Here is a 22,584-nt window from a genome sequence, read left to right on the forward strand (position 1 = left end):
TTATTCTTTTTCCTGCTAACAGATCTTTCTGCAAAAAAATATCAAGGAGGAAGGAGTGGACAAGTATTTAGACAAATGGAAGCTTACCATACCCCAAATTATAAAATTTGGGAAAAGTAACAGGGTAATTGCACAATAAAATCTTATCTGAAAGCATTTCCAAAAATTTGAACACAACCTCCTAAAAATGCATCAGTCTGCAATCTGAATTTTGAGATGCAATCTAAAATATAGACATCACAGGCACAACATCTAGCCCAACCCTTGCATATTTTTATTTTCCTCCCTGTCTTTTTCTTCCTTCTCTCTACATTTGTTGAGTATTAAGTGGCACAGTGGTTAGAAATGCAGTACTGCAGGCTTCTGCTGCTGATTGCTGGATGCTGGCAGGTCAAGCCTTACTGGCTCAAGGTTGACTCAGCCTTCCATCCTTCCAAGGTCAGTAAAATGAGGACCCAGATTGTTGGGGGCAATATGCTGATTCTGTAAATCGCTTAGAGAGGGCTGTAAAGTGGTATATAAGACCAAGTGTTATTGCTAGCAACTAGTCTGCTGAAGAATTTTAGAGAACCATTTTATTAGTTTGTGATATATTGCTTGGTTCCCCAAAAACTAATACCCAACTATAGTTTTGAAGTTGTTTTCCCTGTGTGGACCACTGCAGAGTTTTAATTTTTTTCTACCATCTCCAAATATATTACTATGTTTCCTTATACAATCAAGAAAGTCTTTTAAAAAAATCCTTAATTCTACTCTATTTTGTTAATAGAAAAAAAACCCTGCTTTTGCTAGGAATTGATGGGAGAATGCTATGTCCGCTAAAGAGTGGCATTTTCCACCCACTTCCTAGAAATAGGAGCTAGTCAGCTGCAGAATAAAATAAGGAATCCTTGACCGGCAAGTGTATGTACAAGTGGCTATTTTTTGCTCCACAGAGCCTTGAATATTTCAACCCATAAGGCGGATGAGCTAGCAACAAAATGAACTTTTGTGCGTACATGTGTATACATGCATGTATTTATCCACCCACTCACATTTCATTCACAGCCCCAAACTTCTGCATCCAAAACTTCGGATGAAAAGCTGGTCAGTGGTATGGATTTATATTCTTACATCTTTTCATAACAACTTCTGAACTGATGTTGCAATAACATTTACAAAGCAAATAAAGCATGAAGTACGTGATTTCTCTTGTTTTAAAAATCTTCTGCAAAGCGGTCCTAAAGCATTTTACAACGTTCAAACTAAATAGAATACAATACAGATGCATAATTGAGCAAAGTTGGAATCTGTGAACACAATAGTTTCCATTTATAAATTATATTAGTCATTAATTGATTTCATTAAACATTAAAGAAAAAAAATAAATTCAGCTTCATATTCTTTATTTTCTAATTTTCTTCAATCTAAAAACTTAGAATATTTGGGGGACTTCCGGTTTGCAAGGCTTCGGCGGCGGCCGGAATCCGCGATCATACGCGGTTCCTGCTGCGCTCGCTGCTGGAGTGCCCCCGATCCAGATGGATTTGGAGGCTATGGTTACCCCGTGGAGGTGACTGAAGGTAGGGGAGATCCGGGCGGGGGTCCGAGGGAATCGCAACCCCCCTCCTCAGCTGACTTAACTCCCTTTTCCAAAGGCGGTGGAGCAGCGGTCAGCAATGGCCGCCACAAAGAAGCTTTCAGCCGGACAAGAATGTGCAGGAGGAAGCTGAGAAACTGAAAGTTTTTGGCTGAACCGGGACAAGAAGTAACATCTAAATACCCTGGAAATTCAACTTTCTTAAAGATACATTGTTCCCTAAGATGATCGTAAAAAGTGGCGAATGAAAGTGAAAAAAGAAAGTTTGTTTTTTCTCACTCTCCTTCCCTATGGAGATAGCAGATGGAAATTGGAAAAACCCACTTTGGCAACAGAAGGTAATTAAATTTGAAAATTAAAGCCAAGGGGACTTTAAAGATTTCTAAACATTGGAATTAAAAATTAAAATCTTTTTGCTATAAGTGGGAAGGGAGGGGTAAAGAATTTATATTAAGACTTTGCTGGAGGAGACTGCTTGGAGCTTATAAACTCAGAGATAAACTGCAATAAAACTTCTAAAAAATACACTTTGGAACTTTGGAATTCAATTCTACCCCAGGAAGAGAAAGTATAAAAAGAAGAAAATGCTAAATGAAACAGTTTGTATTGATTTGGATTGCTTGGTGACTTTGGGACTTTTGGAAACTATTTTTTGAAAGACTAAAAACATTTGGGTTGTTTAAAAAAAAATCTCACAATGGCATTATCTGTTGAAGAATTGAAAATGGAATTCAAAAAGCTAAAAGAAGAGGAACAAGAAGGCAAGGGCTCTTCTGGATCTGTTTTTCCCTTCACTTTCACTTAGAAATGGTGATTTCTACCTACCAGGAATTACAACAAGAAGGCTGGGATGAAGAAGAAGAAGCCATCTTTAATGAACAATTTTAGTTGAGGAAGAAAAGGGAAAGAGGGGAAAGAGAATGGAGAATTCAAGATTTAAAAAAACAACCAAGAAAGGGAAAAATAAGGTGAAAAATCGATACAATGTCAGAAAGCAACAGAAAAGAGGAATACAACAGAGAGGGGAAACTAAGTGGGTGGAGATTAAGAGATGGGGGGTAAAAAGGTTAGATTCGACAAGAAAGGAAGGGAAAAAGGGAAGAGAAGTTACAAAAGCTTGAAACAAGATGTCAAAAAACAGGTTTTTTTCAGAGACAAAGGGTAAAATATAATTAAAAAAGAGATTCTGCAAAAGTAAGATTAGATTGTATTGTAGTATTTGTATTTGAAATAGAGTTAGAAAATTGGAATATTATATGAGTTAATAAAATATTAAAGGGAATGTGTAAAATGTCTAAGACTTAATGATAGAGTTTAATTTGCTATGGAACTATATTATAAACTTATTATTTTCTTATTTTAAAATGTAGTACGTAGAATGTACTAAGCAGAATCAGAATGGGAATTATATATTATTTTAAGTGTTAAATTTAGGGGAAAGATAGAAAGGCATCACACTTCAACCAGTGATTACAGGAGAAATTTTTGTATTAAAGAGAAAAGATAAATAGATAATTGAAAAAGAATGGACAAAAGATACAAGTAAAATGATTTAAATTGAGATGAAATAAATAAAATAGAATTAAGAGAGTGAAAAGACGGGAGAAGACATATAGAAATTATAGAATTAAATAAGATATGAAATGGTATATAAGGTGAGCATGAATTTGATCTATGTCTGTACAAAAAGATGTAACCCGAGGCTAAGCCGCTTTCCAAAAGGAAGTTTTATGTTTTTATGTTTTGTGTTTTGTTTGTCTATGTTTGTTTATTGAAAATTAATAAAATTATGGAAGAATGTTGGAAAAGAACATATGAAATTGTAAACAAGACAGACGAAAGTATAAGTATAATGAATAAAAAGATATAGAAATTTAGGCAAAAGAAATACAATTGAATAAGAAGAAAATGAGATAACCATAAAAGAAAATTAAGTAAAGGGAGAAATAGTGAGAAGTTGGAAAAAGAGTAATAAGATATGAAGTTGAATACATAAGATGAATATGCATATGAAATTGTGTCTGTATGGAAATGTGATAACCTGGAACTATGCTGTACTCAAATAAGATATTTTATTTGTTTTGTTAAAACCCAATAAGCAGTTTTCACAAAAGATATCTTATGTTTTTATGTTTTATGTTTTGTTTGTTTGTGTATTGTCTTTGAAAATTAATAAAATTTGTTTAAAAAAAACTTAGAATATTTGGGGCATTTTAGAGTCAATAGTTTGCTATTGTTTTTGGATGTGCATCTGTATATGGGTGTATTCACACACACACAATTATTTTAATATAAAACACTTAATAAATTTAATGAACAATTTAGTACCTGCTAAGTCACCCATCACCTATTTTGTGTTCTTAAAGCACTGGAAGAATTTTATTTGCAGAGTTTATCCGCAGGTGGGAGCATCATCTGACAGTAGAACAGATCTCACCTCTCTTCTTCAGCACCTTCCCTAAATCCACTCTAAGCAATTATGGATTCCTCTAAATAAATATATGGGATCCAACATCATGGGAAAGAAAGGGCAGCCCTATTGAATCAATATATAAAATCAAAAGCAAACATAACTCAAGACATGAATCTGTTGAATTACAATTTTTAAACAACTGAAACAGTACCTTCCATTCATCGGACAAAGGTATCAACAGCTGAGGGAAACTGGAAAACTATCAAAAGACATAACAAAGAGAACTTCTACAAATGAGGTTGGAAGGACAGACCATTCCAAAGAACATACATAATTGTCATATTTCATTGTCAGACGGTAAAAAGAAAATAATGGAAAACTACAAAAATATTTCTCAGCATCAAAAAGAGAATAGAAAGCATTGTTCTAGAGACATTACCACACAAAAAATTGAAAGTCTACACCTATTCAAGAAGAGGTACTCTGAATAAATTTTGTTTGCTCTCAATAACCAGATGGGGCTCATTATATGACCCCTCACTGGTTAAGCTTTCCATGTGAGCAGTCCAGGAAATACATCTTCAGTCTCAATTGGTCGTGTTGACATCAGGGATCACCGTACAACTGTAAACAATTAAAACATTACTTCACCATGAAATTCATGATATCTGATGAGATGAGAAACAGATATTCTTGGGAAAAACAATACATGAACAGCAGGGCAGAAAACGTCAACACTGTGAATTGTTTATACACTAAAGATTTGAAGGGAGAGGGGGAATTTACTCTTTTGAAAGCATTGTTTTTATCTGAAAATTTAGGAAGAGCATATTTACTACTGATTCCTAATTTAAATATCAGATAATGAGTTTCACTTACCACAGATAAGCCAGATACTCATTTCAGTTTAAAGCATTGATGAAAGCAATCTGTGGCCATCCAGAGATTGCTAAATTACAATTTCCAACATCCCATGTCAGTATGGCTAATAGTGAGAGATACTGGGATTGTAGCTGTAAAACATTTGCAGTACCTTAAACTACACTAAGCGAAATTAAATAAATTACATTATGGCACACTTTGATATATGCATCTTCCTCAGAAACTGTTTTGATTCCCATTTATTATGCACACTCATGCAAAGAAATATTTATTACTGAAAGGCCATATGTCCTTAATATCTATCTTAAGCATTAACAAGTTTCCTGTCTTGAATGACTTACAGTAAGACAAACAGCATATTCTACATGTTAGGAATCCTGCTTACAGCCTTCCTCATATGTAGTCTATGGCCTCTAATGGTCATCAGACTGAGAAGTCTGGCATCGTATATGTCACAAAGTAGCTTTAGCAGAAGGTCTAATGAAGTTTGATATGATACTCTAAAACAGTGGTTGCCAACCAGTGGGCAGGGACCACTGGTGATCCACGAGAAAATTTTGGTGGTCCACAGAGAAATGCAACCCCCAAAGCAATTGATCCAGGCTGCGTGGGAACTCAAGGCTGCACCAACCACACGGCCCAGAGGAACACAAGGCTTCTGTCGCTTGCATTGGAAACAACATGAGGTAGTGAGGGGAGGGGGGAAAGGGCAGAGCGGGGAACTTGTCCTACTTGCCCCATGTGCCTGACCTGGCCTGGCCACTGGGCTGCTTCTTTCTGCTTCTTCTGCTTTTGGCTGCACACAAGGAAAGCAGCAAGTCTTTTTTTTCTCTCCCCCATACTCTGCCAGAAATGAGTCTTTGGGACCCTGCAAGGCATCTGGCTCCAAGAAGCTGCGCCGATACAACAAGTCTTACAAAGACTCATTTCTGGCAGAGTTTATGGGTGAGAAAGAAAAATTTCTGCTGCTTCTGCTGCTTTCCTTGCATGAAGCCAAAAGTCTCTCTCTCTCTCTCTCCCCCTTAGAACCGAGTTGGAGACAGTATCCTGTGATCCCAAATAAAGAATAAATCAGTAGGAAAACAGGGTGGGGAATTTTCCTGCAGACTTTTTGGGGGATGTTCCCAAGGTCTGTGGTCTATGGGATTTAAAATTATGAGTTTGGTGGTCCCTGAGGTCCAAAAGGTTGGCGACCCCTGCTCTAAAACAACTACTTTTCTGAGGTATGCAATTAAGTGCAAATATTTCCATTTTCCCACTACATGAGTTGATACTGAAAAAATCCCTAGTTTTGTCATGTAAACAAGCAGTTAGTAAGAGATGTCGATCAGGCTGTGAAAATGTCATCTGGCCTCAAGTCAAAAAAACCTTATGACAAATCAGTGGCTGGGCGCTTCTGAGCTGTCGTCTAAAACTGCACAGGAAGTCTTGGTCATCAACAGACTGACTTGTGATTTTACAGATCATCTTGTTTGACTTTAATGATTTAAATTTTCTTTCTTTTGCAAGGCAGCCAACTTACAATGTATTTTTCTTAGCAGCAGAATTGTTCCTGACAAATGCTCTGTTATTATATATGTAACTCCTAGATCCTTAGGATATGCTATATAGTATAATATATATAATATACATGTGTAAAACTTTCAACTATAAAAACATTCAGCTTATTTCTTTTACATGTCTCATGTGTTAATAAAGCATAACATTTTGAAATCAGCCCTAGCTTAGTGGTGAAATCTTTCATAATTTTCTAGTTCAACTTTCCGGCCTGGGTTGAGTGGGGGTGCAATTTACAAGCAATATTTTCTCTGTTCCCATTTGTAATGTAGAATTAACCCGTCTGGTTTATTGTACAGGTCTGCTGTAACTGCTTCAGAATTCAAAGACTTGGATTGCAAAGATAAGTACTATTATACCATATTTTTTGGTGTATAAGATGCACTCCCCCCTCCAAAAAAGCAGGTGGAAATGTCTGTCTTATACAGAGAATGTTGCTGAAGCCCCGCCCACCCGTTGCCCCCACCCTTCAGCCTCTGTCTCCCAGCAATTTGCCTCCTTGCAGCAAACAGCCTGGTCAGCTTCAGCACAGCCTGATTTAGCATGAGCAGCTGATTGGCGGTTGGATCAGTCTCCCAGAATACTGATGATCAGCTGTTCCAGTCTGCAGGGATCACCATTGCCCTACCGCTGCCTCCGTATGCCCTATTTTCGGCCTCTGCGCATCCCATTTTCAGTGTGCGGAGACCAAAAAAGGGGCATGCAGAGGCTGAAAAATGGGGTGTGCGGAGGCAGTGATAGCCAAAAGCTATCCCCAAAAGCTAGGTTCGTCTTATAGTTCAGAGCGTCTTATACTCTGAGAAATACAGGTACTATGCTACTACATGGCTATTGGCAATGCTGCCTGAGAATTGTCTCAATATATCAAGAGGGCATGACGTTGAAGAGGGCTGCCCTGTGGAAAACCCACCTATATTATTTCACTCTCCAAATATTACATACTCAAACACTGACCAAAAAAATCCCTTTCAAATGTACTTATGAAATAACACTGAATAAGATCATTATTAATAACTGTTAGTAATGCTCTGGATAGCGGCAACTGTGATTTTCAAAACCCTTTGGAGCTTTGGGCTACCATGTGAGAAGGAAAGCCTCTTAACATATGTGTGCCTAATCAACTTCTAGAATCAAGGCGATCGTTCCTCAGGAACAGGTTTCTTCTGTAGCAGTCTCCCAACTCTGAAATGTCTCAACCAAATAACATTTAGTTATCCACCAAATAACTATTTTGTAGGACTATTTCAGTTTAGATTTTAAAAGTTAAATTTAGAATAAACTATCACCCAGATGGGTTTATTTTTTCAGCCCTCTGGAGACATTTATCACATTTCATGTATAATTTCTGAAACATCAATTAACATGCTAGTCATTGCAACAAAACGAAACTTGCAGCAACTTTAAGATTATGAGAGTTATTATAGCATTAAATTTCCTCATTACATGCTATAGTAACAAAGGAAAATAGAGATACCTTCTGGTCAAGTTTAACTCCTTGTCTCTATATGGATATATAGATGAAATTTCCTTGGCACAAATACAATTATTTTCTTCCAGGACCTTGGGGTTTTTTTTTGTTTTTATTTCCAGTGTACCTATAGGCTTAGGGTTCTTTGGGATTCTCCCATTAAAGTATTAACCAGACCTAAACCTGTTTATTTCTGAACCCAAAGAAGATGAGCCAGTTGCTCCCACCTGCTGAAATCTATCACAACGAAAGCCTTAATTTTTAAAATGCTACACTATAGGAATCTTTATTGCTTTTTATGACTGCCACCAATTATGCCAACTACTTGAACCCTATATGAAATCCTAAATCAATAGCTATTGCAGCTACAAGCATTTCAGATAAATATTCCACTATTTTGCTTTCTTGAGCCACTAGGCCTCTAAGAGCACCAAAAACAAACACAAATCTAGCACTGCAAACCTCTAATTGGCATTTGGGATGTTTTATGTGGATTACGAAGACTCTCCTGCCTTTCTTGTAAAAAAGGAGGGAATTTGAAAGGCTTGATATAAGTCCAATTATAGAATTTACTATATTTAATTCTAATTAAAGTCTAGGTCCTTGAAATTTTATCAAGGGCCTTGGTATTTTTTTTAGACATTTTATTAATGCTTTAGCTGTTAAAACAAAGCCTTTGGAGTCAGAACGGCTCTAGAGAAAGGTTGATAGTATGATTGCAACATGTGCTAAAGAACTTTTAATAACAGATTGAATTGACATATTAATATGGAGCTACTAGCCAAATATTCAGTTCTACATATGTCATACCTTGATTCTCTGTGACTTTACAAATAAAATCTTATTACTCATAAATTGTTACAATACATGTTTTAGATTTTCACATAAATCTTTGAAGTACAAAAGTTCAGATTACAGGCCTAATTCTGTGTGTTCTAACATTCTCAAACTATTTACAGAAAATGCAATGAATGCATTTGCCCACAGCATAGGAGACATGGTTCTGCCAATGGGCCCTAAGTGATATGGAACCCATCAAGTGGATTGTCTGATTGCTGTCACCAAGAGGGTGGGGATTTATTGGTTTTTTTTTTTTTACTGGGGTTTTATTTTCATAAGCTCAGTGAATTGGGTGGCCACCTAAATATTCTAAATAAACAAGCCTCCACTTCAGGAAGAGAGGAGGGCCCTGACTTAAATGGTTTTTAAAAGGAATAAGCTTCTCAATGTTTCCTGGACATTAAACCAGAAGCACCTTGCCTTTTAGTACCAATCTATGGGAAATATGGGTAGAAGGGGACTAAATGCTTTAATCATGCTATTGACTGGCTACTGTGAGACAAAAAGTAAGTTAGTTTGAGCCCTTTCAGAGCCAGAGTTTTCTAAAGCACTGGAGCCTCAACATTCATAGTTATGCTGCCTAGGGAACTATGGAAGTTGGGGTTTTAAGAGATTAGAGAAGGCAGAATAAGACAGACTTTGTATATGATGAGGCAGAATTCTTTTTAATGAATTGTATTTGATGCTTCTCAGATATGCAGTCATTAAGGAAGTGAGTCATGGACTGCATCACTATTTCCCAAATATACTTTGGCTAAATCTTTTTTTGATCCTAGTAGTATCATGACTGTGAATGTCTTTATTTAAAGCATTCTAGCACAATAATACTATATTAATTCTCGAAGCGATATCACTTAAGGGCCCATAGCATTACATGCAAACTGCAAGAATCAGTGGCAAATCATAGTTCTGGATGCACAGGCAATAGTTTAGGATACCCTTATTTTGCTTCCCTTGCCTCCGAGTAGATGTGTCCCAAGGAGGGAAGAGACACATTCTTCCTAGTCTCCTATGCTCTCAAATTATTCAGTCATCCCTTGCAAATGTTTCAGTTCAGATGACTTCTTTCAAGACAGAAAAGCAATGGTCTGCAATAAAGAGACAGGATGCCTTCCTACCAAATTAGATGATGCCATTATTCACCAATCAGAGGCAGCAGTTCTGGTTGCCCATTCACCAATGAGAACTAACAGGCAACTCAAAAGTCAGCCCAGGCATCGGGCAGTGCAAAAAGCTACAGTTTTTTTCACTGTAAAGCCAGGGTTGCACAGTCACACTAACAGAGTTGTTTGTAATGTCTTTTAATGAGATCTGTGCAGAGAAAACAAGAGGGGAAGAAGGTTCATTCTGAAAGCTCTGAAGCAAGGCAGCAAATGAGGCGATTAGTAGAAGCTGCTGTAGTGAGACTTGTCAACAAACAGAACCTTTGAATAATTCAGCATGTGCAAGTGAGCATAAAAACAACTAAAGCTTTAGACTCTACACTGGATTTATTTTTAAGTCCACTCTCTAAGCTGGATTTATTTTTTTTCCTTCAACACAACTCTTGTCTGGTTCTACTAGATCAGAAAGGTACTTACCTGTCCAGCAGTGTCATAAAGCCCAAGAAGGTACTGCTTGCCCCCAACTGTCACACTGACTGCAAAAAGAAAGAAAGAATGAAGTGGGGAAAGGGGACAGGCATATTTAGTTCCTTCTCTCTAGAAGAGGACAAGCAAAGGATCATTTACAATCACTCACCACAATTTGGTGGAAGAAGGGGGGGGATCAGGCATTGAAAATACAAAGATATATGTACATTGCTAGTTCTTTGATAACATGAAAGACTACATTAACACTCGTTCAATATCACAGCCTCACCAGGAAAGATGTCCTGAGTGCATATTTCTCAACCCCCATTAACAGGCATGTGCTCAAACAAGATCAAACTACTGCAACTAATTAAAGTGCTTCAAAAGAAATATTTCTCCTAAAGCTTTTTTGTCATGATTCGCAGGGTCCCACTTAGTATGACTAAAGGTATTTTCTGCTAAAACAACTTTTAACACTTTGCTCTCTCTTCCAGAGGCTTTGTCATTGGGGAGGGGGCAGGAGGGATACTTCTGGTTCATTAAAAAAAACCCAGAGAACAGTTGAAAAATCCCGTCACTTTTCCCTTTCCCACCTGCCAGAACTAACACGTCAACCGTAATGCAGGGAAAGGAAGCCCTCCAAGGGAGGTGGAGGAAGCTGTACACAAGCCATTTTGAGGAGCTGCCACAAACTGTCCCAGGAGCAAAAGACAATCCAAGCCGTTGTAAATTCCAGACTGACGTTCCCTAACTCACTGCACCCTCCAGCTTTTCTCAAAACTCGTTTGACAGTGGTACACATCCTGAAGAGACTCAATCGGGGAAGGCTGACCCGGGTTTTCGTTGAAGGGCGGCAGACGGGAAGAAACGAGAAGAGAAAGGGGGAGAGAGGAAGACGCGGGAGGGGGAGAGCAAAGTTTTTGCCGAAGTTCCTGCTTTGCTGCTTTTTCCTGCTAAGGGGCGGGAGGGAGCGACCGAGACAACAGCCGGGGAGAGGCAGTGGGAGGCGGGGGGGCGTTCGGGAAAAGGTGATAGGGAGACACTTACTCAGCACTTACAAACAAGACACAATCCGCCCCCGTTTACCTGCGTAATGGTCAAAGACTGTGGGCACGTATTCCTCCGGGAAGGCGTCGTTGGCATAGCTCATGAGCAGGCAAGTTTTGCCCACCGCTCCGTCGCCGATCACCACGCACTTCAGCATGACTGTCGCCGCCGCGGCCGCCGCCCCCGTCCCGTTGGCCATGATGAGGTTTCCGAACCGATCGTCATTTTAGAGAGAGGGAGAGCCGAGCAGGGAAAAGGCGGGGAGGGGGTGGCGTAGGGGAGAGAAGAGGCGGGCGGGGAAGCGTTCACGCGCCGAGCCGGGAAAGGCGCCGCTCCTTCGGTGGCATTTCCAGCTCAGCCACTCCGGGAGTTGGGCAGCCTTAGACTGCGCCTGGCAAGCAAGGCTTGGCTGGCTCGCCCGTTTCAGCAGGCGCCACAAATCACTGAAGGTGGCATTTCTTCCGTCCCTCGCCGTGGTCGAAGTCCTCCTCCTCCTCCTCTTTTAGTGCCAAATTTGTCTGGCAGGGAATTTCCTCCCCTGCTCTCGCCCCAGTTAGGCGCGATGACACAGGCTTTCATAAGACCAACAGCAGCAGCAGGCTTGGAAGAGGAACTTAAGAGCAGCAAAACCCGCACCGAGACGGGCACCACTTTCGTCCAGCTCCTCCTCCTCTTCCCCCTCCTCTTCGAATCCAAACTGCTTCGCATGTGCCGGGTAAGCCCTCCTCCTCCTCCTCCCTCCCTCCCTCCCTCGCTCTGTCGCTTTTCCGAAGGGAGGAGAAAGAGAGGAAGGCCCAGACTCCCTTCCAGAGCAAGGGTGGGGAGTGGGATCCCGCTTGACTTTCTTTCTGCTCCCTTCCCCTCCCCTCCCCTCCCTGGCTTCAGGCACCACTTTTCCAACGCGCGCAGAAAGCAGGGAATTAGCGAGGCCGCCTCCGCCTCGCTCGGGAGGAGAAAGGAGGAGCGAAGCCAAATACTGGACTGTAGCTACAGAAGAGTTGAGGGCTCCTCTCCAAAGAGCCCGCAGCGCCGAGAAACGTCGACGGCTCTTGCAAAGTGCCTGCCTGCTTTGAGCGGTGATGTCAATGATCAAGGCATCCTAACAATTGGATGTGATTCAGGGTTCCCTCCCCCCAGTTCCCACGACAGAATATTTTTTTTGTTTTTGCACTTTGCTATTGGCAAAATGCTTTAGAAATCGTTCTTGATTGAGAGTGACGAGCTGCTCCTAAAATTCTTTCCTCCTATTGGTTAAGTGAGGGAGGGGAAGTCATGTATACTTATATAAATTTGGAAGCCCTTTTTTAAAAATTGAACGCTGGGGTTACAAACTGTACGATTGGGAAAACATCTATCAGTGTCAATTTAAAATCCTTCAGCTAGCAACATCAGCATAATGGAATTGATGTTAGCAAAGTTGTTCTATTTTTGTATACTGTATTAACTTCATATTTTATGCCAACTCAAACATACCTATTTTCATAACAGCACTGTGTGATAAAATCAGTTGGTGAGGTGGGTCACTGAGAAATACTTATGGCTAAGGAAAAAAGATTAACCCAGCTTTCTTCCAAAGTGATACCATCTAAGGCATCAGGCAAGGGTGATAATAGTAACTGAACACATCAATTTATATATTTATATAGTATATATAAAATTCTTTCCTCCTATTGGTTAAGTGAGGGAGGGGAAGTCATGTATACTTATATAAATTTGGAAGCCCTTTTTTAAAAATTGAACGCTGGGGTTATAAACTGTACGATTGGGAAAACATCTATCAGTGTCAATTTAAAATCCTTCAGCTAGCAACATCAGCACAATGGAATTGATGTTAGCAAAGTTGTTCTATTTTTGTATACTGTATTAACTTCATATTTTATGCCAACTCAAACATATCTATTTTCATAACAGCACTGTGTGATAAAATCAGTTGGTGAGGTGGGTCACTGAGGAATATTTATGGCTAAGGAAAAAAAATCTAACCCAGCTTTCTTCCAAAGTGATACCATCTAAGGCATCAGGCAAGGGTGATAATAGTAACTGAACACATCAATTTATATATTTATATAGTATAGTAAACTACAGATGGTTGTCAACAATAGTTAATTTAGTGACTGTTCAAAGTTACAATGGCACTGAAAAAAGTGACAACCATTTTTCACACTTACGCTTACAGTATTCCCATAGTCAGTGATCAAAATTTGGATGCTTGGCAATTGACTCATAGTTATGATGGGTGCAAGTGTCCCAAGATCATGCAATCACCTTTGGTGACCTTCCAAGCAGAGTCAATGGGGAAGCCAGATTCACTTATTAACAGCTTCAGTGATTCATTTAACAACTGTAACAACAGGTCATAAAATGGACCAAAATTCATTCAACCAATATTTCACTTAGCAACAAATTTTTTTGGTGCAATTGTGGTTGTAAGTTGAGCATTACCTATATAGTATAACTAATACAATATATTAATTTTACATTGCCCCATCAGACAATTCTAGGCTATTAATGGAAGAATCCTAGATAGCAAACTCCCAGAGAATAATTCAAAACAGTAATTGAAACAGACTAAAATAAATGCAAAAGGTACCATTCATATGTACTGTGGAAAGGGAACTTCACGAAGACCGTAGTGTCACAAAAACAGGAAAAGCCCAAGGGGAACATCAGGTCAGCCATAAAACAAACTTACATAGGAAAAGGAATCAAATAAAAAAGGTATTAAAGAATCCCTATAGACAAAAGCCTAAGTAATTAAGAAAACTAGACAAATAAGAAAAGGAAACCCTTACAAACACAGGACATACCAAATAAGCAAAACAAACAGACAAAAGACACAAAATATAAATTACAAAAGGACAGACAGGAGATTGCCACAGAACAAATATGAAAAAACCATCATAAAGCTAAAAGAGCTTAGGAAAAAAACCAATAATACAATCTAGCCACCCCACGGAGTTTGCCTTCCGCACCACATGGAGTTTGCCCTCCAGTGGGAATAAAGACAAACTCAAACAGGATTTGAAACATTAAGCACAAATACAAACATTCACACGAAATCAACTCACAAAGGGAGAAAAGGTTATAAAAAAACAGGGACTTACCATAAGAAGCTAGCTAGCCCAGGAACGCAGACTTCTCACTGTCCCCCACCTTCTTGAAAAATAAAAAGATCCAGCTTTCAAGCAGTTGTCCGTATCCTTGCGCCGGAGCTCTCCCAGTGGGAAAATCGAATCCTCGAAGGAAAGGCATTTTGACACCTTTCAACAGTACTAGAGATGAAAAGTTGCCAAAAGACTGCTTAAATAGAAAATATTTTTAAAAAGTTTTCTGAAAGCCAGAAGTAAGGAGGCTGTATTGAAAAACTGCCTTCCTCACATTTTACCTCATGTGGATTGAGACCCTAAGCAGACCTCTTAGATAGCCTGACAGAATGGCAGAACCCTTATAGCACAAGACAATGGCAACACAAGGTAACATCTGGGAGCCCTTGGGTTGGGAAAGGCTATTTGAATCAAAATCTCTAAAATCCAGTTTCATCATTCAGCCCACCATTTAAAAAAAAATTAAGATAGATCCAACCTTTATATCAGGGATCTCCCCACTACCAGGCTATAAAATGATTGACCCAGCATCATCTTGTCATCTTCATGGCTAAGAAGGAGATGGGTCTTTAGTATTTTCCAATCTTCATCACTTCCAAACAAGTGGACTTAACCTCTAAGAATTGCTCAAGACAGCATGGCAATTGCAAAAGGTTTTGGGAGCTAAAGTCCATGTATCTGGACCTTGCCTAAGATTAGGAAAAACACTTCAAGACCATATTTAATCCCATTCACATCTACTTTAAATTAACAACATTAACCTGTAACACATTCCAAAACAAAAAGACAATGATTGTTCTCCCAGTGTAACTTGTGGGATTGGTTCACCAGGCCCAAATTCTTTGTTAGTATCATGGTAAATTAAGAACGCTGTTTCTTGGTGTACATATAGAAGTAGGAGAGATCTCTGCCCATTTTTTCTGACTATTGATGACATGAGACGATGCCGTGACTAAATTTAACATATTGCAATAATATTTCTAACATTCTCTTATGTCCCAGTCCACAAATCTCTCATCTCAACTCCTTGACTTGAAGAAAATTGAAAATAGTGGCATTCATTAAAACATGGGTTCAAGGATGGCATCAGGAATCATGACTGTGAGCATGTGATTGTTGCTGATTTATCAAAAAAGAAAGACATTTGGGCTAATTAATAGCAGAACTCTTCTTAGAAATGCTAAGAACTTATGGAAGCAAACATACTCCTAAAAAGAAGAATAAACAACCTACAGTACCTTTAGGTTCCTGAAAAAGAACTACAAAAAATGGCTTCACTTTTAACTAACTTATCTCCATACTTTCTGTGCTACATTCAGACTTTCTAAAATTATCTCTTTCCTGCCCCTTTGCTAACCCAACAGTGTCATTCCCCATCCCAAAGGCATAGAAAAGAGTTTTTAAGCCATTAAGGAACATTAATATTCTTTGTTTAATCCCTGGCCATCCATTAGTTGCCTAGTGATAGGCTGTTTCACAGTAATCAAGATGACAAACTCATAACAGTGTTATAAGCAAGCTCATGGATATAGTTTGCATAGTGGAGAACTGATGTTTGTTGACTAAACTATTATATACCTTGCAATGTTTAAACTTACAGTAACATTTAAATAATAATGAAACAGAAGTAGAGGACACAACAACACACCACTAAAAATTAACAGGTGCAAAAAATTAAAAGTTTTAAAAGCTAAGGGAAAATAAGAGAGGTAACTGGCATTGAAATTGAGTTACTTAAGTTACAACTGGTCATTTAGTGACTGTTTCAACTTATAACAGACCTCCCCTCCCAAAGCTACTAATGATCTGATTTTGAAGTTACAATGACCATCCCTACCCTTGCGGTCATATGATTGAATTTTGACAACCAATTCACATTTATGGCTGTCTACAGTGTCCCACAATCTCATGACTGCAATTTTTGATGGTTTTGTTTTGCTGGTTTCTGGTATTTACTTCCAGTTTCGTTGGGTAAAATGAATTAGCTTAACAACTACTGCAAAAAAAAAGTCATAAAATCAGCTCCAGTCACATGATGATTGGCTTAATGACTGCAATGACAACTGTAATTCCATACTTATTTCTAGATGTAAGTCAAGGACTAACTGTAAAACAGAACATTTTGCATGGATACCAAGCTGAAAATTGGTTGCTAAATGCAATAAAAGCACCATATGATGGAACTGAAGCATGCATGAAAATAAATGGAATGCTTAACAAATAACAGAAAGTTCTAGTTGGATAAAATCAATGAGAACCTCAAAAATAAAGAGGAGAGAATTTTAATATCCAAAGGTGTGGTAATATATCCATCATATTCTGCAAGTTCTTGTACAGCTTTGTAAGATCTGGGGGTATCACAAACGCTCCTCATGAGGGCAGTAGTGTCTTTATGATGAGAGTTTGATCCTGTTATCTGCAAAGCTCAGAGGCCAGGAATCTGTGTGGGAGTTCACAGTACCTATCCGAGCCATTCCCATGAGACCTTTGGTGCCCTGCTTTCTCACGGGAACTTTATCACCTTCGCTGAGGCCTAGCTAGATAATGTTGCTGAGCTAATGTTGAAGTCATTGTTTTGATTTTGTATTTGCATTTTCTTAATAAATACTGCTACTCGAGGGCTCTCGGGGCTGGCAGTTGCTCAGACGTCTTCCCTGCGTCTCCCATCATTTTTCAATTGCCAGTCCATCACAAGTGGTGACCCCGACGTGATAGTTTGGAAGGCTATACGTTTTGGCGTGATAGCTTGAAAGCTATACGTTTCCCGCATCCTATACTCATCGTCGCGGACGTCGACTGGGCCCTCATCTTCTTCGCTGGACGGAGACAGATTCTTTTCGTGAGTATGGGGGAAGTTCTCTCGAAAGCTCAGACAAAGCACCTTAGGGAAATGAGAGAGATCGCTGGGAATAGTTTTAAGTTTGGAGTTCATAGTAGAGGACATGAAGTAGGAAAGAAAGAAATTGAGGATTTATTACAGTATGTTTGGAAACATATTCCGTGTTATCCAGAGGGAGGTAGTATTAAAGTAGAGCGCTGGAGAAAGATAGGGAAATTTTTGCACGAGGAGCCTCGTGCCCCTTCTTCAATTTTGTTAACCTGGAGGGTGGTTATGGATGCATTAGCTACGCATGAACAACCGCTCCTATCACCCCCGAAGAAGGTTTGCCGCCTTACAATGCGGTACGTATATTGCCACCGACAGCACCTCCAGATAAATCCAGAGGGCTGTCAGGCACTGAAAATACTTTGTCAGAAGAGAAGAGTTTGCCTTTAAGAGTTCAAGTAGATGCAGTTACTGCAGCTATTCAAGAAGCAACAAATAGAGGGGAATTATCAGGAGATGATTTGGTAGATTTTGGAGTGGAGATTCAACTTAATCCAGTAGAAATTGGTGTAGATGCTGCTTTAAATCCACAGAGAATATGGAAGCCTCTGCCTCTTAAGATTTTAAAGGAAGTTAAGCAAGCAGCAAAAGAGTATGGTATTAGATCGCCATACACTCAGGCATTGTTAGAAGCAGTTGGCTATGGAAATAAAATGATTCCAGCTGACTGGAGAGCTCTATTTAATATGATTCTAACTCCAGCTCAATATTTGGTGTTAGATCAGAAATGGAGACAGCTGGCAGTTCAAAGGGGAACAGCAAATGTTACTCCAGATCAGCTTTATGGATCTGGTAATTTTACAACAGTGGAATTACAGCGAGATGGAATGCCTGAGGAGGGGTTCATTCTTCTCCCACAGTTAATTTTTCAAGCCGTACGGGCTCTCCCTGACGGCGAAGGTGGTGAGAAGACCTTTACTAACATCAAACAAGGAAACAATGAACCCTATGAAAATTTCATTAGCAGATTGAAAGTGGCTATTGAAAGGCAAATTGACAATCAATTTGCCCGGAATGAATTGCTTTTGAAGTTAGCAGTAGAGCAGGCAAATGCAGATTGTAAAAAAATTCTAAATCCGCTTATTGCGAGTGGAGAGAGAGAGATAGCGGATTTGATAAACGCATGTAGAAAGGTGGGGAGTCAGACTTTTAATATGGAGACTTTAGCTCTGGCTCTCCAGGCAGGAAATAACAAAGCTGTACAAGAACTTGCAGAATATGATGGATATATTACCACACAAAGGCAATGTACAAATCAATGTATGGATGCTGTGGAAGAAAGGATAGTTCACAAGGATAGAAAGCTATGGTGAAGGGGGCGATTCAAAAACAAAAAAAGAAATAAAATGCCAGGCCCAGATGGGTTACCAAATGAGCTATATAAAGAAATAGGTGATACGAATTTCCGGTTTGTCGGCTTCGGTGACAGCAGGGATTCGCTTTTCTCCGCGATTCCTGCTGTGCTAGCCGCCTTGGTGCCTCCGATCCTGATGGATTTGGAGGCTAAGGCTGCCGTGTTGGGGCAGCTGAAGAAAGGGGGGATCCGGACAGGGGTTGAGAGGTATCGCAAACCCCCTCCCCAGCCGGCAATAACCCCCTTCTCTCAAGACGGTGGAGCGGCGGTCTTAATGGCCGCCATAAAGAAGCCGGCAACTGGATAAAGAATGTGCAGGAGGAAGAAGAAGGAGTTTTAAAACGAAAGTTTTTTCTTGGTCGAACTGGGACCTTAAGGACATATTCAACACCTGGGAAAGTATTGGCTTTTTTCTGGACGCTACAATGTTCCCGATTGATGTTTTCAGCGGCGAAGAAAAGTGATGAAAAGGGAAAGTTACTCTCCCTCCCTTATGGAATTAACAAATGGACAAGGGAAACCTGCCTTTTAATAGAAGGTAAAACCTAAACTCCTTTGTTATAAGTGGGAAGGGAGAGGCTTGGAAAAAAAAAATTTACTCTAAGACTTTGCTGGAGGAGATGCCTTGAAGATAAAGAGAATAGAAATTAATTCTAAAAAAGATTTAAAGCACAGACTGGACGTTTTTTCTCTCCCTAATTTGACTTCACCCCTAGAAGAGAAATTGTAAAAAGAAGAAGTTTGTACTCTGCCTGGACTGTTTGATGATTGCGGGATTTTGGGACTTTTGGGAACTGTTTTAAGTTTGGAAATAACTGATTGGCTTAATAATAAGAGGATACAGAAAAAGAAGAAGAAACAGTTTAAAATGACTCTATCTCTTGATGAACTAAAAAAACAATATTTAAAAATAAGGAAAGAAGGCAAAGATGTTATGGGAGAAGCCCTTTGTTTCCTAGATATGGCGCTTGTCATGTGTCAGCAAATTAAACAACAGCTGGAAGAAGCCGAGGAAGAAGAAGCCATTTTTAATGAACTAAATGGTGTGACTAAGAAAGGAGAAAGAGAGGAGCGAAAAGGAAGGACTTAAGAAATAAAAAAATATTTATGAAAGAGAAAAAGAAGATGCAAAAACAACAGAATGCTAGAAAGCAAAAGGAAAGAGGAATGCAACAGAAAGGGGAAACCAAGAAGGCAGAGGCTTGGAGAGGAGGGGGTAAAAAGTTTAGGCGGGCTAAGAAGGAAAGGGAAAAGGGGGAAAAAAGTTACAAAGGTATAAAACAAGATGGAGAAAAGAAATTTTTTTTTAGGGATAATGGGTAATGTATGGGTTTTATTTTCTTTAAAAAAAGGGGGATTCTGCAAAGTACACATGAGTATTGTAATAGTGGTATTTGTATTATAAGTAGATAATCAGAACTTTTTAAGATCTAATAAAAGACTAAAATATTAAGGTATAACTTTAAAATGTTTAATAATGAATGATTTTAAGTTTTAATAAAATACTAAAGGGAATGTTTAAAATATTAGTTTAAATATAGAGTTTAATGGATTAATGTGTTGACTGTTATGGATTTATTATTGTAGTGTTGGTTTCTGAAATAGTAGAATGTACTAAGCAGAATCTGATTGGATTTAGGTGTTATTTTAAATTTTAATTTAGGGGAATGATAGAAAGGCATCATACTCTGATTAGTGATTCCAGGGGAAATTATTCTTTTTTATATTGGAAATGAGACAGATGTAAATGGAGAAATGGACAAAAGATATAAAAATATTTTTCTTTAAAGCAAGATTAAATATATAAAACAGAATTAAGACGAGGCAAAAGTGGAGAGGGGTTATATAATAGATATAGAATAGTAAACAAGATAGGTAATGGTATATAAGAAGAGCATGAATTCAATTGAAGTCCATACAAAAAGAGGTAATCTGGGGCCAAGTTACTTTCTAAAAGAAAGTTTTATGTTTTTATGTTTATGTCTTATGTGTGTGTGTCCAATTAAGAATTAAATAATAAAATCTCGGAGGAAGACTAGATGAGAATAATTATAAACAAGCCAGAGGAAAATATAAATGCGATGATTGAATAGCAGATAAATTTGAAAGGAAATATGATTGAATAATGATTAAAGAGAAACAATGTGGAATTTGGTAAAGGGAATTTACGTGTTTATATGGAAATGGGATAAATTATAAGTATGTGATATAAAGCAATGTGTTACCTGCCTTGTAAAGATTTACAATGGAAAGAGGTTTTATGTTTTTAATGTTTAATGATGTTTTGTTTTGTTTGTTTGTTTGTAAAATCAATAAAACTTGTTTTTTAAAAAAAGAAATAGGTGATATATTAGAGACAATATTATTAGAGGTTTGCAATGAGGTATTACTGAATGCTAAAATACCAGAATTTTGGAAGGAGGCATACATAACATTAATTCCGAAAGAGGGCACAGATGCCAACCAAACAAAGAATTACAGACCAATATCCCTTTTAAACTCAGACTACAAAATTTTTATGGCAGTAATGGTGGAAATTCACCTAAACCAAAATGGATTTCTTCCCACAAGGCAGATCAGATATAACACAAGAACAATAATAGATATATTGGAATATTATGAAAAACATCCAGGAAGCCAAATGGCTTTGGTCTTCTTGAATGCACAAAAGGCCTTTGATAATTTAAATTGGGACTTTATGAAAAAGCAGATTAATTTGGTGGATTTTGGAGATAATTTTGTAAAAATATTGAATGCAATCTATGCCACACAAAAGGCCAATGTATTATTAAACGAACAAATTACCAAATCATTAGAGATAAGGAAGGGAGTAAGACAGGGATGTCCGCTTTCACCTCTGCTTTTTATAACTATTTTGGAAACTTTGCTGGATAGAATTAGATTAAATAAGGAAATTAAAGGAATTAAAATTTAAAACCAAGAATATAAATTACAAGCCTTTGCAGATGATATGGTTTTTGTCATAGAAGACCCAATAGGCTGAGGACCAGCTCTGCTAAATGAAATAGGCAAATTCGGTAAATTAGCAGGATTAAAAATTAATAAGGAAAAAACCCAAAATGTTAGTTAAAAACATAACAAATAGTAAACAAAAAATATTGGAAGAAAAGATGGGATTACAAATTGTAAATAAAATTAAATATTTAGGAATCTGGTTAAGAGCTAGAACATTAAACCTGCGAGAGGATAATTATACTAAATTACTGAAACAGATTGAAAAGGACTTGGAAAATTGAAATAAGCAAATTTCATTATTAGGTAGAACAGCAACAATCAAAATGAATGTTCTTCCTAAAATATTATATTTATTTCAAACAACCCTGATATTGCTGGACCAAAAATTCTTTAAAGATTTAGATAAAATTGTAATGAAATTTATCTGGGCAAAGAAGAAAACAAGGATTAAAAAAAAATATTTACAAGATAATAAAAGCAGGGGTGGATTCAAACTACCTGTCCAAGAGACATATTATAGAGCAGCAGCATTAGTGTGGATAAAAGATTGGATTGACTTAAGGAATAACAGGATTTTACAATTGGAGGGACATGATTTACAGCTTGGCTGGCATGCATTTTTATGGAACCCAAATAGTAAAAACAATTTATATTTTACCAGACATGTATTTCAAAAGTCTTTAATTAAAGTTTGGACTGAAATAAGAAAGAATCATTATACTAAAATCCCGAGGTGGTTCTCAACGATGGAGGCAATGTTTCATTTAAACACGATGGACATCAGTAAAAAACTTAAATACTACCAAATATTAGATAGCGGGGGAAGAATTAAAACGAAACGGGAATTAGAATTACAAGAGATAGCTATTGATAATTGGTCATACTTTCAAATAAAAGTGAGATACA

At 38.1% G+C, this 22,584-nt stretch overlaps 1 protein-coding gene and 1 long non-coding RNA gene across 4 annotated transcripts in view; one reads left to right on the forward strand and one right to left on the reverse strand.

Annotated features, from left to right (window-relative positions):
* The window catches only part of RHOQ (ras homolog family member Q), a 36,573-nt gene extending 24,283 nt beyond the window's left edge, over positions 1–12,290 (reverse strand). For 2 of the 3 annotated variants that reach the window (XM_026695863.2, XM_087932287.1), the window contains exons 1-2: positions 11,397–12,183; positions 10,320–10,378 (exon numbers count right to left, since the gene is read on the reverse strand). In XM_026695863.2, coding sequence (XP_026551648.1) covers positions 10,320–10,378; positions 11,397–11,556 — 219 coding nt within the window. In that variant the 5' untranslated portion in view covers positions 11,557–12,183. Of the gene's footprint in view, positions 1–10,319; positions 10,379–11,396 lie in introns of all 3 variants that reach the window. The other variant, XM_026695862.2, reaches the window with a different exon arrangement.
* A 2,665-nt stretch (positions 12,291–14,955) lies between these two features.
* Positions 14,956–21,941, forward strand: LOC148127573 (uncharacterized). Its single transcript, XR_015743403.1, has 3 exons — positions 14,956–16,756; positions 18,592–18,740; positions 21,045–21,941. It is a non-coding gene; the product is annotated as an uncharacterized LOC148127573 (long non-coding RNA).
* The last annotated feature ends 643 nt before the right edge of the window (positions 21,942–22,584 follow it).

Source organism: Pseudonaja textilis, chromosome 1 (genome assembly GCF_049901715.1).
Source record: "Pseudonaja textilis isolate UNSWEBS1 chromosome 1, rPseTex1.2, whole genome shotgun sequence".
Classification (NCBI taxonomy): Eukaryota; Metazoa; Chordata; class Lepidosauria; order Squamata; family Elapidae; genus Pseudonaja; species Pseudonaja textilis.